The sequence below is a fragment of the Xyrauchen texanus genome, chromosome 38, assembly GCF_025860055.1.
Source record: "Xyrauchen texanus isolate HMW12.3.18 chromosome 38, RBS_HiC_50CHRs, whole genome shotgun sequence".
In the NCBI taxonomy this organism is placed as follows: Eukaryota; Metazoa; Chordata; class Actinopteri; order Cypriniformes; family Catostomidae; genus Xyrauchen; species Xyrauchen texanus.
This window is the reverse complement of record NC_068313.1, coordinates 19,089,778-19,106,865: the sequence shown is the minus strand read 5'-3', so window position 1 is coordinate 19,106,865 and position 17,088 is coordinate 19,089,778. Positions and strand designations below refer to the sequence as shown.

At 38.9% G+C, this 17,088-nt stretch overlaps 1 protein-coding gene across 2 annotated transcripts in view; it reads right to left on the bottom strand.

The window, feature by feature from the left end:
• Positions 1-236: 236 nt before the first annotated feature.
• ubash3bb (ubiquitin associated and SH3 domain containing Bb) overlaps positions 237-17,088 on the bottom strand; it is a 29,136-nt gene continuing 12,284 nt past the window's right edge. The window contains exons 2-14 of one of the 2 annotated variants that reach the window (XM_052110023.1): positions 16,695-16,748; positions 16,271-16,457; positions 12,500-12,698; positions 11,918-12,087; positions 11,591-11,799; positions 10,676-10,820; positions 10,464-10,584; positions 10,250-10,372; positions 10,063-10,155; positions 3,326-3,470; positions 3,130-3,236; positions 2,072-2,181; positions 239-1,958 (exon numbers count right to left, since the gene is read on the bottom strand). In XM_052110023.1, the coding sequence (XP_051965983.1) occupies positions 1,821-1,958; positions 2,072-2,181; positions 3,130-3,236; positions 3,326-3,470; positions 10,063-10,155; positions 10,250-10,372; positions 10,464-10,584; positions 10,676-10,820; positions 11,591-11,799; positions 11,918-12,087; positions 12,500-12,698; positions 16,271-16,457; positions 16,695-16,748 (1,801 nt within the window). In that variant the 3' untranslated portion in view covers positions 239-1,820. Of the gene's footprint in view, positions 2,182-3,129; positions 3,237-3,325; positions 3,471-10,062; positions 10,156-10,249; positions 10,373-10,463; positions 10,585-10,675; positions 10,821-11,590; positions 11,800-11,917; positions 12,088-12,499; positions 12,699-16,270; positions 16,458-16,694; positions 16,749-17,088 lie in introns of both variants that reach the window. The other variant, XM_052110022.1, reaches the window with a different exon arrangement.

Below are 17,088 nucleotides of genomic sequence, written 5' to 3'. Positions count from 1 at the left end.
TTTGTTCACATTAGACACAATGTTTGCTGGTCTGATGAGGTCAAATGTTGTAAAGTTTTTATAACTGGAGGATATTCTGGCCAAATAGACCACGGTAGTAACTCATTTATAGATTGTCATTGTTACCAACCAGTGGTCAACATCATTTCAAGACTCACATGTCCTTGGCAAGCCTAGGACGTTTTATATAAATTGTTACTGTTATAAAGAAAAATACACACGTGTGCTAGCAAGTGAAATGTTCTGCACCAATTACAGTATAATTATTGTATTTTACCCCCTCCCCCCCAACACACACAAAAAAGTTAATATTGTAGCTTTAAGCATGTGTTAATGGCACAAGACATTGCCTGTTTTCTTGGAATTTTACTCCTTTCAATTTACCCAGATAAATTTTACAGGATTATGAACAGTCTCAATTAAATCCACCCAGATTTATTTCAAGGTTAAAGCAGCAATATGTAATATAGTTATTGTACTAATGCATAAAATTATCATAATATATTATCAGAGATTTAGGAAACATGCTAAGCTTAAATACTGGCTTCTCCAAAAACAACGCTACATTGTTCCTTTCCGGGCTGGAATTTCTGTTTGTGTTTTGGTTACGCCCACTGCCCATTTCCCAATAGTATTTCGACACCCCGGGTTGCCAGATTTTAGCAAACACAGCATGCTGCAGTCATTGAAGACAGCAAACAAACTGTATCTGATAACAGATTCTGCCCAACCTAAAAAGCCTTGGCATCTGTCTAAAAAGCTCCATGACCAGAGGTGTAGTAAAACGTGGATAAATATTGGAGATGCATTTGGAAGATTGAGACCGCTTAAAGCCCAGAGAGACTTTAAAACGGATGCTGAGTTCTCAACCTGGCAACCCGTGTGAGCTTTGAATCTGGGGAGACAACTCTCTCCAATATTTTGACTTTGGACTGCAGTACCCATTTTAAACGCTTGATGTCAATGTTACATATTGGTCCTTTAAAGGAGCTATTTGTAATATATGTACTGTACTAAAGCATACAATTATCATAATATGTCATCAGAGATTTAGGAAACATGCTAAGTTGAAATATGGGCTTCTCCATATATGCTACAGCCAGTATATTCTACTTTGAAATGCTTTGAAATTCGACCCTAGTTCCCTATGTGTTCCCTATGTTTACCTTAAGTCAGACATGGTGCAATTTAAAGCATTTTATTTTCTAAATAATTTGTAGTATTCATTACTGGCATCTACTTTTCACATATTCTAGTTTTATCATTTTTTGCCAATGTTCATTTGGTTTTGAGACATTCATATAAATAATGTGACAACAGTATTATTAATTATCCTGATTGTCATCTATCTGTAAAATATTACAAAAGCATTTGAAATTCTTTCAGCAATGCTAAACCAGATATTAAACTTTCTTTCATGCATTCAAGTTAAGTTTGAGAGAGAATTCTGAGAAATGACTGACTGAGTTTAAAATAGATTATGTAATTCTCATTGCATGTACATCATATGTATGCATGGCAAAGCAATATCATATTCATGCTAAGCTGCATTAAGCCACTGTGAATTTTTACCTGCTAAAAGTGATAGCCAGTGCCCTGAGAAAGCCTGCTTAAAGGCTCAGTAAACACTACCACAAATGTTCATTAATCAGTGCAGTCTCCTCAGTCCACCACCTGCAAACAAAACCTTTGCCACATCCCAGATCAATATCTAAGTTACATAATTTGAATGGTACAGACTAGATCTATTTAAAAAGACATTCAGTTGTGTACTTCCAGTGCAGGTAACAGTCTTTTGTGGACAGACCATGCAGATATGGTCAATCTTGCTGTAAGGTCTCTTTCCAGCTGAAGCTGTGGTTGGGCCCATGCATTAGAGGAAGAATTGGGGGGTCCACTAACTGCCAGACTCCTGTGTCACCCTGCTCCTCACAGGCACAGAGACCCAAGTATGGAATCTGGAGGAAAACATCAGCCCCCATGATGCATCATGTTTGAAGGGAAACAGAGGAAAGGTTGATGAAACAGATGAGACAAGGAACATATGAATGACAGAAAAGATTAAACAAACCTTTTGGACTACTTGCACAAAGTCTTTAGGATTCTGTGGAGAGAGGCCCCGGACCGGGCGAATGCAGGCCTCCAATGAAGAAGCGTGTCCCACAAACAGAATGTTGTTTCCTATGGAGACATAGAAGAAATAGAAAAGGAGGACACATGCAAATATCAGCACCAGGAGACATACTACATACAATTACTTAGTTAAAGGAATATTCTGTGTTCTATACTTCTATTAAACTTTGTGTATTATTTGAGCTTAAGGTTTATGGTGTTATGTCATCATTGCAACGAAGTAGTAACATTAAATTAAACTACACAGAAAAGTTTAGTAAGTGATTTTATCACACAAAAGCATCTGAACATTTATGGATTGGCCCCATTAACTTCCTATGTAAAGAATTTTTCTTTTTTTTAAAGAAAAGGAGGGACAAATTGAAATACATTTTTGTGGTAATCAACATTATGCCATAAATGATGTTGACTGAGCTTAACTTTTATTGAACCCTGAATATTCCTTTATTAGTGCACTCATTATTTTTTTAATAAACTTAAATATGATGAACAACCAAAATGTAAGTCTCTATTCACCCAAAAATCAAATTAAATCATTAATTAAATAACCTCATTGGTTCTTCTGTGACTTGAGAACAAATATCTTAAACAAACGAGGCTTCATGTTGTAGAAGTGCCAAGATATTTTAGTTGGGCTCTGTATATAAGAGTTGATCAATAATTTGATTTTTAGAGTAAAAAATGACTTAGCCTAAATGTCGGACTGTTCATCAAACAAAATAATCATATGCCTTCAGTAGAAGATGATCCACTAGTCATACTGACAACTTTTATGACACTTTTTGGTGATATTTTAAGCTGTAAAGTGAGGCAAAATACACTGCTAATGTATGCAATTTGGTGATTGTGACACTCTTTAAAATATCTCATTTTGTGTTCCTCAGAAGAAAGTCATATACAGTATGGGTTTGGAAAAAATTAGGGGTGTGTAAACAATGACAGAATTTTCATTTTCGGACGAACAACTTTTAAGTTAGAAGCATGTTTTATACTCACCTTTATTTTTGCAGTAAGCCAAAATGTCTTTGGTCACCTGGTAACTCCGACTAATGTATGTGTTGTACCTCTCTGAGACTGTTAGTTTGCCAATGGGGATGTGAGGTCTGTGGAAGAGCAACAAACAGGCAACTGTTGCTCAAGGCTGAATATCAGATCCTACACAGCCACAGTATATGATCGCTACTGTTGTTACCTGTATGTTGTGTCTACATTAAGTTTGGCCGCAGCAAGATCTGTAGGAGGTATCCAAGCAGGCAAAGAAGATCCTGGGACCCATTTAGTCCACTCAAAAAGCCCAGGCTCCACTCGGATGCTGATTCTTCCATCCTGCTGCATTCCTTGAAAAAGAGCACATGACATTGGGGTCACACAGTGGGACAGTTCGCCCAGTCACCATTCACTTTCATTACATGTAAACAAATATTAAAGCAATATTCTGGGTTCAATACAAGCTCAATTGACAGTTTTTGGGCATAATGTTGATTACAACAAAAATAATTGAAACTCATCAAAAAAGGCAGTAATGCCATTATTTCCAGTAATGCACTTACAAAGGAAAGTAAATGGGGTATAAATCTATAAACATTCAAATACACAATGTTTCAAAAGTGTATCCCTTAGATATAAACATTATATGTGTAAACATAATTTTAGAGCAGGGGATGGCAACACTTTTGAAATCTAGTATAATTAAAAAGTGTCCTTGTTAATGACTCTCTTACTGTTGCTTGCATGGCAGTGATTACGTGCCATAGGTTGCCACCTCATGCTTTAGAGTAATAAAATCACTTACTAAACTTATCTGTGTAAAGTTATATCCAATTTTACAACTTCACTGATATGATTTAACATGAATTAAGGATGATTGTGATGCAGTTGGCCTTTGCGGACCCAAATTCTCACAAATTAGGTCAAAGAATGTGTCAATTTGGGCCTACTGGGAGATGTGGATATGTTCAATGTAAAAAAAAATTAGGAAACATTATGGCTTTACCCACAGATGCACTTTGGAGCAAGATTTTATTTTATTTACAGAGTGCTAATGCAAAACGTGAAGTAATATTTACAACAAATGCAGACCAAAAACCCAAAGTACCAAAAAAAAAAAAAAAAGTAAATATATAAATATACACATGGGTTTCCACACTACACACTCTTTGAAGTTGCTCATGGCACTACTACTGCACGCTCGCCTGGTTCACTCAAAAAGCCCCTATACTGAGTCTGGGCTCCCCTCTTATAGCCTCAGACTCCTCCCCCTCAGAAGCATACCACCGATCAGGTAAGTATCATTCAACGTAAGTACTGCATATACTTAATTAGATACACAGAAACAATCAACTTCAGATTTCTTCATTATCAGATCAACTGCTGACATCAAACATAACAATAAACAATATACCTTTTTAACAAACCCCCTTGTTGAGGAGTCACGTGACGCCATGCAAGGTTCAGACGTGTGAACATGAGCTCTGCGCTCATTAATGCCATAAACCGGTGAGATTCGATACGCTCTGTTCCATAACCATTCCATAACCATTCTAAGAGGACAATATGTCAAACAATTCAAAATCCTCGGGATCTGGAGACATTAAAAGACACTTACGTGTTCCAGCTGACACCCCCGCGAAGGCCTTGAGCCCAGGAGTCGATTTGGTTAGAGAGTTTTGGGAAATTCGGCGAGAAATGTTGAACATGTCGGCAATGCTCACGAAGGTCATTGCTGACTTGGAGGATCTCGATTATCTGGAGAGGGAATTATCTGCTAATCTGCTAGCAACCAAGGTGGATTTGGAGCGTCTCTGGGAGATGTTGGAGGACATGGATAACCGGAGCAACAGAATAACATTAGTTTTGTCGGAATTCCTTAGGCCGAAGAAGGACAGGATATAGTGAAATTCCTATATGGGCTCCTTCTGAATCTGCTCGACATAGCAGGACACAAGCTAGAAATTGAGCAAGCTCATAGGGTTCCAGCTTGTCGATCTGCTGAGGGAGACAGGCCCCGTTCAATTCTGGCCAAATTTCTGAGGTCATCCAATAAAGATATTGTGTTACATGAGGTGAGGAATAAAGGAAGGCTTTCTTGTATGAGCCACAACATTTTATTTTTCCCAGACTTTGCAAATTCGACATGAGAGAAACGAGATCAATTCAATGAATGCAAGAAACTCTTAAATTAACGGAAGGTCGCTTTTCCACTTGTTCCCGGCCAAATTAAGAATAGATGTTAAGGATGGCCATAAACATTAACATGTCCCCAGCAAGCGCTGTCCTTCATAAAGAAAATGGAGTACGTTATTTTGTGGTACACATGTTGCAGCCAAATGGACTGACTCTCTGAACATTCACTTGACTGTCCAAGGAAACAGAGTGCCTTTGTTTTTCTTTTTGTGCTGGTTCCACCTAGCAGCTGGAGTTTGATTTATGGAGAATTTCTTGCAAATTATTGGAATGATTAGGTCAGTTGTTGCACTTATGTAACAGCTGAATGGTCCAGCTCACTGAACATTCGTTTGACAGTGCAAGGAATCTGAGCTGATTTTTTTTAGTGCTTGTTCCGCCTAGTTGATGGAGTTTGTTTTGCGGAGGAACACTCCTTTGGGACAGTTATGTGGATGAATCTACATGTTCTTGTGTTTAATCCGCCTCTTGGCAGGAGTTTGTTTTATCGATTATATTCTGTTGTGTAATTCTGTCTCACACAATTTGTATAGAAACACCAGACTTGAGCAATCCAACAGCAAAGTTGTTGCAGGGGTTCTTGTAGGTGTACATGGACTGTTTGAGTTTAGAGGGATGGACACCAGTTGGCGCTGTCATGCATGGTGTTAATGTGCACATTTTTCTTTTTTCTGTTTGTTTGGTTCGGCCGGAAGTTTGGGGTTTGATTGTTGTACTAATGTTGGAATGTGGTCACACAATGTATGTTTTCTAAATATGTCAAAATTTGAAATGTTAATATGAGTCTCTCTCCACGTGGAATGTAAATGGGTTGGGGCACCCCATAACAAGAAGGAAGGTTATTTCTCTTCTTAAGTGTAACAAATATGATATAGTGTTTCTTCAAGAAACTCATCTGTCCCCGCAGGAAGCTGAAAAATTTGGGAAGATATGGGGTGGACATGTTTTCTATAGTGCTGGCTCAAGTAAGAGCAGAGAAATCATTACACTGATTAGTAAGCATCTTCAATTCAAATGTCTCAAACAGATTAAAGATAAATTAGAAAGAGTCATTATTGTTTCAGCAGAAATTCAGGCGCAAGTCATATTTTGGCTAATATTTACGCAACTAACGCTGATGATTGGGGCTTTTTTATAGATCTTGAAGGGATGTTGCAAGCTTCTTGCACCCGTCATGATATAATATTGGGAGGAGATTTTAATCTATTGATAGACTCATTAATCATAGTGAAGCAAAAGTGTTTAAGCCCCTAAAGCAAAATTGACGCTTTACAGGATGTGTAAAAATCTTGGTCATTTGAACCCATCTGGTAGGAACTATACATTTTTTTCATCAGTCCTTAAGATTTAATCTAGAATAGATTTTTTTTTAAATATCTAAGTCCCTCATTTAATCTGTTGTTGACTGTTCAATTGGAAACATCTTAGTCTCAGATCATGCCCTGGTGATTTAAGGGGTGACGCCACATACAGAGAAAAATAAATGATATAGTTGACACTTTAATGTATACCTTTTGCAAAGTCCTGAATTCCAACAAATGTTAAAGGCTGAAATGAATGTTTATATAGAGTCCAACTGGTCCTCAGTATCCTCTGTGGGCGTGGTTTGAGAGGCACTTAAGGTGGTTCTTAGGGGTTGGATCATACAGTATGCCTCATTCACCCAAAAATCCATAGCACGAGAACTCGTGGAATTTTAAGGGAGTATTAAAAGTTAGAGGCAGAGCTGAAGCACCTAATGTCGTCTGATGGCCTCAAAGAATTGACCTGATTGAAATACAGATATAATGCTATTTTGTTGTGGAAGGTGGAGTTTTGGCTTTATGAGTCGGGGGACAAAGCAGGGAAGCTTTTGGCTAGATATATAAAGCAGAGAGAGTCTTTTTCTACCATTCCCTCAGTGAAATCTGCTGGTGGTGAAATATTTACCTCGGATACTGATATTAATAATGCTTTTATAGAATTCTGTCTTGATATCTATAGATCCACGTCTTCGTCTACTGATATTAGAAACTTTGTGGAATGATTAGAACACCTTAAACTGATGACTGAGCAAAGGTGACTTTGCCGTAGGATTTTTTAGACCTTATAATACAGAGCTGCGCCACCTACTCTGCATTATTTTTGGGAGTAGCATTCACCCCCCTAAAGCAGCAGATCCTCAGGGAGTGGTGATTACTGCTTTTGGAAAAGGTCATGACACATCAGTCTATTACTGTTTGTTAATTCAGAGTCTGGGGAACGGAGCTTCAACTTCTCTCAAGAGATTATGGGAGAAAGATTTAAACTTGGTATTGAAGAAGGGAGTGTGGGCTAAGATTAGAGATGCAAGGGTGCGCCTGATGCAATTTAAGATTTTACATTGATTCTATTGGCCCCCCTCTAGATTGTATAGTCTTGGTCTTAAAGTCACACCCACCTGCTGGCAATGTCAATCAGAAGATCGGAACACATCGGTGGTTTGTTAAGATCCAAGAATTTCCAAGATAAGGGTTTAGAGCTTTTACGTATTGGACACTAAATTTTCCTTTTGCCCCAGACTCTGTATTTTAGGAGATGGGGTGGTCATTAATAAAGGGGATAGACATATAAAAAGTTTGGTTATGATCGGCAGACAGAGTTATGATCAGCAGACGGATCATTCTCAGGGGATGGAATTCGGCTAGAGCACCCTCATTTCAGGAGTGGTGCAAAGAGAGGTAACATATAGAAGGCTGGGAAAATGGGATTTGTTCAACAGGATGTGGGGTAGAAATGTGGCTTATTGGGGGGGGGTTCTTGGGGAGGGGTAGTGGAGAGGGATTTTTAATTTTAATTCTTATTTTTATTTGAAAGTATACTTTTTTTAATAATTTTTTTATGTTCTTTTTTAGAGCGTGTTTGTGTCGGAGTGGGGGGGGGTAGTGTTTGGGGGGAGGGGCTTAATGTATACAATTTGATTCTGTATTTTTTGTTGTTTAATTATTTTGTAAATGGAATCAATAAAAATTGTTAATAGCAAAAAACAAGCCCCCTTGTTCCCCTTGACAACACAGATGGTTTCATCAGTTTCTGTCTGCACTGCGCCAGCTTGATGCAGTTCAATGCTGTCATAACTTTTCACCATTCAGCCGCTCAGTTTGGCCACTGCAGCTCCACAACACGGTAGACCGACTATACCCACACAAGCCACAAAGACAAGACAGTCACATCAAACAAGACAACATGTGTGTGGGGATGGGGGGATGTGTGTCTGTCTGCGGGAGAGGGAGAGTGGTAAGGCTTGTCACCTAGACTGTGATTATCATTAACACCTGTCTTTTGTAATAGTGATGGTGGAGGGAGACCTGAAAAAGGCTGACAAAGAGCATCAGTTGGCAGAAAGAGAGGGACCAGAGAGAAACTGTGCCTGTATGTGCGAAAAGACTGCTTGACTCGTTTGTGTGTGTTTATTTGGCCATTGAGTGCCCTTTTGTTTGAGTTTTGTGAACTATGCTGAAGAGTACCGGCACATTGGATGCTGACCTCTCGCCTCCAGACCCACGACTGTTGTCCCCCGGCTGGCCGGTTCTGTTGAGTCTAGAGGACGCCTCCGTAGGACCTCCTCCTCAGTCACTAACCATTCGACTTGGTTATGCAATTCAGTTTTTTCAGTTAAGTTAATCATCAAAATATTGTTTATATCACCAGGATTATACACACCCGGTCCCTTATCTGGCTAATTAAGCCTCCGAGAGGGATAAAGGCCGATTGTGGACGGTGGTGCGAGGAGAGAGAGATAATTTACGGACATGTCCGTCATGTGTTTGTGTGTGTGTGTGTGTGTGTGTGTGTGTGTGTGTGTGTCTTTTGTTTAAGTTAATCATTAAAATATTGTTTATATCGCCAGGCCGGTTCTCGCCTCCTCCTTTCCATTGAACTGCTTTACACTGGTGCCGAAATGGAAGAAAACAGTTATTAAGTGTGACATCCCCCACCCAATTCAAGTTGTTCATAGTCTGCTAGTGTAGGGCCAGCTTAATGTTTACATCTTGTGGCTATACTTTTGAAACTGTATTTTAATGTTTATGGAATGTCCCTGTTCACTATCCATATAAGTGCCCTACTGTAACCGCATTTTGGACATTTTGTTTTAAAAACGAGGGATGAGTCAAAGTTACTTTTTGGTGGTAATGCTGTGGATTGAGCTTAACTTGTATTGAACCTGGAACATTCCTTTAAATGGAAGTGAATGGAGAATGAGGCTTTCATTCTGCCTAACATTCCCTTTTACGTTGCACAGTGAAAACAGGGAGTGTGAGTGAATGATGACCATATTAGACAAAAGGGAGTGAAAATATCCCTAATTTCATGGAACTATATTGTAAAATGTAATAGCAAATTATGGAACTACATTGTAAAAAAAAAAAAATTGATTATGTTGTAACATCTACATTTACTGGTTACATATTTTTATTTTTATTTATTTTGAATAAATGAACTCAACAAATTAGGTTACACCAACAAAAGTATTTTTTTTAAAGCAGAATCAAGTAGAAATACATTCTTGTGATAACAATTGCAGTTTACCGAGTTTCAGCATGTAGTGTCAGGGCAAAAGGTATGATCATTCAAACCATCAGTCGTCTGATACAATGTTATCCCCATCCGTTTCCTAGATAACCCAGTAGGAACACTTTGCTTACTCGGGTGGAGTCTTCATCCATTGCACTACTGCTGCCTACATATTTCAAACACAAGTTCTGAGTTCTTGACTGCAGTACATACCTTTGAGGATTTCATGAGCTGTCTGGACACAGCGGAGGCTGGGTGAGCAGTACACAAAATCTATAGTGGTATTACTTTCCAGCAGAGCCTCACCTTGAAGTCAGACAGATTCACATAAGTAAGAGCATGATGGACAAATCACCAATTGAATTGCAGGACACAGCAAAACACTGAATAAACAACATACCCACTATCCTGGCCTGTGTAGATCCAACCATTGTGATTGGAGTATCCATTTCATAGTCCTTCTGTGCTCCACCCCAGGCAGGTAGTTCAGAAGGCATATTCAGGTTACTCCTCACATACCTGCCTACAGAGACACAAATGGAGTTTGTAAACTTACTGTAGTGTTTAAGGGAGAAGCCATGATCCATTTTTGATTGACAGTCATTTGAGATTACCTTTAGAGTCTGAACACTGTGAGAACCAGTGTTTTCCAAACACAACATCCATTCTCTCTCCATGCCGACATACAAACAGGGTCCTTTTAGGAGGCAGAGACATGATGTTGGACCGAAGCACCTGTCATCAACAGCACAAACGTTCTTGAGTAAATGACAAAAAAAAAAAGAAAAAGATTTAATTGCTGTAATGTGATTCCTGGATAAGGCACCTGTATAGGTTGGTAAATTACACTCAAGACTGCAGAATCTCCCAGCTTTGAGTTATCCAAACAACGAATGTTGAGCAACCCATCCAATGATTTGCTCTCTTTGCAGCCCTTTTCTGGAGGAGAGGTACAAAAGAAGGACTGTGACCTGTGTAAGGAGCATGAGAAGAGTTAAATGCATTGCAAAACTATTTTTGGTTACTTAATATCATTAAATTAACAATTAAAGCTTATGTAATTTCTGCACCACCAAAGGGAATAGCAAAAAAAAACTTTGTTTTCAAAAAAAGCTTTCTGAATACTCCCCCCAAAGAGCAAGTCCCTCAAAACATGCGGGTCACTCAAAACAAAAAGAGCAAGTTTCATAGCACCCAGAAACAAAGTGCAATTAAGAGAAAATTAACCTATGAATGGCTTCCAAATAGTTGTCTTTGCATATTAGGCTGGGAGAGGAGAAAGTATTTTAACACAGAAAAAGGTACATACTTCAGCTTTGACACTTCATTAAGATGGATGTGCGAATGAGATTAAAAAGATAACTAGAGATTTCTAAATTTTCTGAAGAAAATTTGAGTTGTGCTTGCCCATGCCAAAGATGCTTCCATTATGCTAGGGTGTTCTGGGTGATGCTTTGCAGTTGCTAAGGTGTTATGAGTGTTAATTTTTTTAATGTTTTTAGAATGTTGCTATGTAGTTGCCAGTTCAAAAGCGCCCAACCCCAAGTCTCTATTATATTCTGCTTTAATCCATGCTTTGATATACATTAATTATTCATGTCAGTAGTACGAACAATACTTGATGAGTTACATGAAGTTTAATACTTGAGCAATTGTAACAGTGATGCTTGCTTTCAAATGCACTCCAATGAGTCTTGCTGAGAACTGATCATCTTCTACATCACAGCATTCGAGAGCTTACCCATGGAAGACCCATGTGTCAGACTCATCAGCAGGGCTGACATAGTTCTCAGGCAGCAGTCCAGAGATGCCTGTACCCAGAGATGTACCATAAACCCAGCCCTCACTAGTGCTCATTTGTTCCACTGTAGATGAGAAGATAAAATCTCCTGGCACAAGCTCCAACTCATCATAATTCTGAGGAGTGTAGGGGTACATCACTCGCAAAGTCTGACAATGAAAAAGAGGCTTGATTGCATTATACAGTGCACGTCAACAATTAAATAGCAAAACAAAAGACAATATTTTCATTTTTTCTAAATGACAGCAAGCTGAAAATGGGCTTCACCTCATGATTCGCAAATCGTAAGTCCCGTGAGAAGAGAACAGCAAGCCAATCACATCCTAATTGGACCTCGATCCCTTTAGCCAACTTGTCCAAGGAAGAAAAATGACTGGTTGGAAAGTGATAGGCTAGAGTCAAATGAAGCTGCTTTTTATGGGGTTCCACATGAACATCTATAAAATAAGGAGGAAACCCTGTATCATGATCACATCTAAATATGTTAGAATAGATTACTTCTGAAATCCAATCTGGTACTAATGACAAATTACTTTACAAATTGTAATCAGAAACAATCTTTTAGATTACAATTTTAGGTAATCATTATTTTAATTGTTATGTTTGGATTACTCATTGCAGGTTTTGATAAATCTATTCAATCATTTTAAATGTAACTCTATATTGTAACATTACTACACATAAAATCAAACAGCAACTAGTTATTTGTCTGTTGCTGAGTAAAACTCAAGGTTGAACAGATAAAATATCCATTAGACTTAAATTAAAGTACTAATCTTTGAAAATTCCAGTCCTAACACCAAGAGGGAAAATTAATCTGTGAAAAATGCTCTGATCATCATTCCCCACCAGCTTTAGTGGCAGCCTCAGCTGCAAAGTCGGCTGCAAACTTTTTCAGCGTCTCTGCCACCTGTTCCTCCACAAAGAGGCCTATGAAGTTGGTGGAGGTGTAGAGCTCCAGGGGCAGAGGGCTGGGAAATCGTCCTCTCCACTGATTCACAGCTGACTGCAGAGCTTCACACAGGGCCACCACTTTATTGTCTGGACACTACAAATAATGCAAATGAAGAAAAGAAAAATGTATCCGACCCTTTTTCTATTAACATGTCATTGCACATCAACATAATTAGGTAACACTTTACAATAATGTTGTATCCATTTAAAAATAGTTATAGTAAGCAATAGTTAAAGCTGCACTAGGTAAGATTTATTTGGTTACAATTAACAAAATTGTATTATTCAATGAGTACTGTACACATCAAATCCATGATCAATACACTGTCATCGTCTTACCCTGATTTAGTATGGATAGCCAACTTTTCATTAATAAATTATAATTTTAATTTAGAGCTGTCGGGACGGATTTGGCTGGGATATGTAATTTGTCTTTACGTCATGTTCGTAAGCTCTGAAAGAAAGTCTGGCTGTGAGTGTCTGGTAAGCGGGAAGTGAAAAATATAGAGTCTACAATTGAACTTTTAACTGCCATTTCACGAGTTTCACCTCTTAAATTGATATTTGTAGTAAAGTACAAACACTGATGTGTATTATGTAGTGGATAAAACACTTGAATAAATATATTAAAATATGTAGTTAAGAGTGTTGTTTATCTTCCTCAAATTAAGTAATATTTTAGGTTTAAATATTTAAATGAATAACATATCAATATGAAAATAGCACATCATGACTCCTGCTCTGCTCAAAAATGTGTGTGTGATCACAGGCAAGGCAGGTAACCTCAAACCACTATAATCGTTCGTGCAGAAGAGCAGTGCTGAATCAAAATGTAAAATGTTCCACCGCAAGTTGCTTGCAATTATAGGTTGCAACCACAGATAGAACTAGATAACTCATGACTTCATATCAGTGAAGCCACTGTGTCTCCATATAGACTTTATTCACTCTAGCGCCATCTTTTTTTTTTATGGGAATGACAACGAGGCTGTGAAGGATACATTTATGCCACTTTTCCAATGAACATTACAGTTCGACTCGCTTCAACTCTACTCGCTTTACTTTTCCGTCGGCGCCTCGTTTATTTGACCACGGCGTGGTTTTGCGCACAGCCATTTCTTTTCACAATTCCAAAGTTGCGTGAACAAATGATACTGTTATCGCTGTTGCTAACTTAAAAACTAGTGGGTTGATGTCATGTGTCGGAAATCCATTGACGCTGGTAGTGATGATTCTCCCTGACCAATCAGTGATCTGCAGGATTTTGACATCACATTTAGTATCGGCTTGCATGGAACATCGACCAAGGTGGTAATAAAAAATGTATCAGGTAACAGGTACTATCCACAGTGGTTGAATCGAGTTGTACTGTGCAGTGGAAAAGCCCCAATACAGTCTCTTCATTGGGCTGTACTGCCGTATAAAGTGTTTTTGGATCATTCCGTGGACAAAACATTGCTAAAATATCTGTCCAAGAACATTCACATACAAAGAACTCTACACAGCATGAGTTGTGGAAAATCAGATGTGATCTAGGAGCTTTTTACAGCTTTATACCATGCGTGCCATTGAAGAGAATAACTCTATCCCTCACAGCCTCGTTGTCATTCCCATAAAAATCAAAGATGGTGCCCAAACTTTCCAATGTCCCTATTGACTTCTATCATCTAATTTCAGCAAGTAAACGTCTTGGTTACTGTTGTAACCTCCATTCCCGGATGGAGGGAACGAGACGTTGTGTCAATGTAGTGACACTAGGGGTCTTACTTGGGAGCCCCAAACACCTCTGATATTTGAGAAAAGGCCAATGAGAATTTGCATGCCACTTCCCCTGACATTCGGGTATAAAAGGAGCCGGCTTGCAACCACTCATTCAGGTTTGTGCTGAGGAGCTGAGACAGAGTCCCAGCCATTTCAGCAGGTAGTTCAGTGTTGTGGCAAGTGTGACACAATGTCTCGTTCCCTCCATCAGGGAATGGAGGTTACAACAGTAACCAAGACGTTCCCTATCTGTCACTCACTCGACGCTGTGTCGATGTAGCAACACTAGGGTTCCCTAGACAAAACGCCACAACCAGCTGAACTGTGTTACGTGGATCGGTGGTGCAGATGCAGGCGGGCCACTGTGTGCCTAGTAGCAAGTGCACCGGCCCCATCGTAGCCTTCCCAATGCCCCACGTACGTTGCCAAGGACGCCATATGCCCAAGGAACCTCTGAAATTGTTTCAGTGGGACCGCTGTTTTTCCCCTGAATGACTTCAGGCAATTCAGCACCGACTGAGTGTGCTCGTTCATGAGGCATGCTGTCATAGCACCTTGTCCAACTCCAACCCGAGAAAAGAGATGCTTTGCACTGGGGAGTGCTTGCTTTTTTCCCAGTTGATCTGAAGACCCAATCGGCCGAGGTGTCTGATAGACACAATAGATCTCGAGAGTGAGCTTGTATCATCCAGTCGTCGAGATAATTGAGGAATGCGGGCGCCCACTTCCCATAGCGGGAAAAGGGCTGCCTCTGCGACTTTCGTAAAGATGCGAGGCGACAGGAACAGACTGAAGGGGAGGACCTTGTACTGATATGCCCGGCCCTCGAAGGCAAACCAAAGAACAGTCTGTGTCGAGGTAAAAATCGAGACATGAAAGTACGAAAAGTCCCATTCGGTGGTAAGGACGTGTTGTCACTAAACAAGCAGATATTACAGCTTTTCCTACATGCATTAAAATTTGTGGACAGTTTTCCCACTTCCATTGGTGATTGTTGTGCTGCACTGATAGACAGAACACCGGGCAGGGGAATGCCCTGACATCGCATATATCTTCTCCCTCATAATGAATATTATCCATAACAAGCTAATTAAACATTAAAAATGATTGTCACTAGAGGGTGAAATGACACTGTCGTATCCGCAGGTCGGAGTGAAACGGGTGTGTATTCGACTGTCAGTCATTGATGCTCTATGAGAGTTTGGGCATATTAAAACGGCTGCTCGAACACTTCCGATGGTTTCACCTCCTGCTGGTAGTTTACTGTTGCATGAGGATCCAGTTCTATAAATATATCAGTGGTTGCAACCACAGATGTCGCTAGATAGCACAAAGTCGAAGTGTGTAATTTCTGTACTATGAACGGAATTGAAAGAATAAATGTTTGTGTCAGTATAGATGGGAAACTCAAAACAAACAGGAATTTTTATAGCGCCACACATACAGTGTTTACAGTTTTTAAGAAAAATTAACCTACAAATGGCTTACTTACAGTTGTCTATGCATATTATGCTGAGATAAGAAAAAGTATTTTAACACCGAAAAAGTAGCAATACATTGAACAATACTTGTTTTTGTTCATTTATTAATCTTAGCAAAAGCTAATTTTCTACATATACTAAAACATATGCATATACTCATATAATATTTATTCATATAAATGTGTACATAAATGTATACTTACAGTATATAATGTACATATACTCATGCTTTTTGAGCTAACATGAATAAACAATTGTATATCTATAAATTTGCATTAACAAAGATTAATAAATGCTGTAAAAATAAATTGTTCATTGTAAGTTTATGATACCTACCTAATGCATTAACTAATGTATACAAATTAGAATACAAAGTTTTGCCTAGTGATCAGTAGTTGTGATTAAATCAGCAGTTGTGGCTCACCATAAAGAATTGGCAAAGTGTGATGTGTGGAAAGATATTGTGAGCTTTGTTCTTGCCACATGTCAACCGTGACTGATGCCAGAAATGGGAAAGTTGATTTTGTAAAGGGCCACTGGGGCGCAGATACAGCACATACTCTCTGGGTAAAGGGTCGTCAAGGAAAGGATCATCCAAATGGGAGAAAAGCCTATGAAAATCAACACATGCAAATACTCATAAATTACACTACAGAACGACTAAGCCAGGACATGAAGCATTTGTAATTCTGCAGGTTCTATACTACCAACTTGATTGAAAATGAATCAAAGTAACCACTAGAGGGCATTAACATCCTTTAATAATTACCCATTAGTGCAGATAAGTACAGAGTAATTGTGTGGGTGCACAACAAAATGTAACTTTTTTCATAGTTAAGAAAGCTCACCAGTCGCATGCTAGCTGAACATTTCTGCCTCCAGTTGCTGCCAGAGATTTTAATCTGTAATGACATTACATCTCAGAATTACCAGCAGCTACAAACTTTGCAAAATGGTGATCAAAGAATCAGCCATTTGAAAACAAATAAAAGAATGTAATAGGGTATTTGCCTTAAATATGGCAGTTTTGCTCTTGTTATTTCTATAACCAATTTACAGTCATTAGTCACATTTGTGACATAAGCTTCAATGAAACGCTTAAAGAATATGGCAATGATGATCATCTTGAGCTTATAATGCATGCTGTGGTGTTTGCAGGCCTCTCCAAGTGGTTGCACAACCGAGCCAAGATGTACTTCACAATTCTCTGGTGTACCATGTATTTTTTATCTCAGTGGCTAT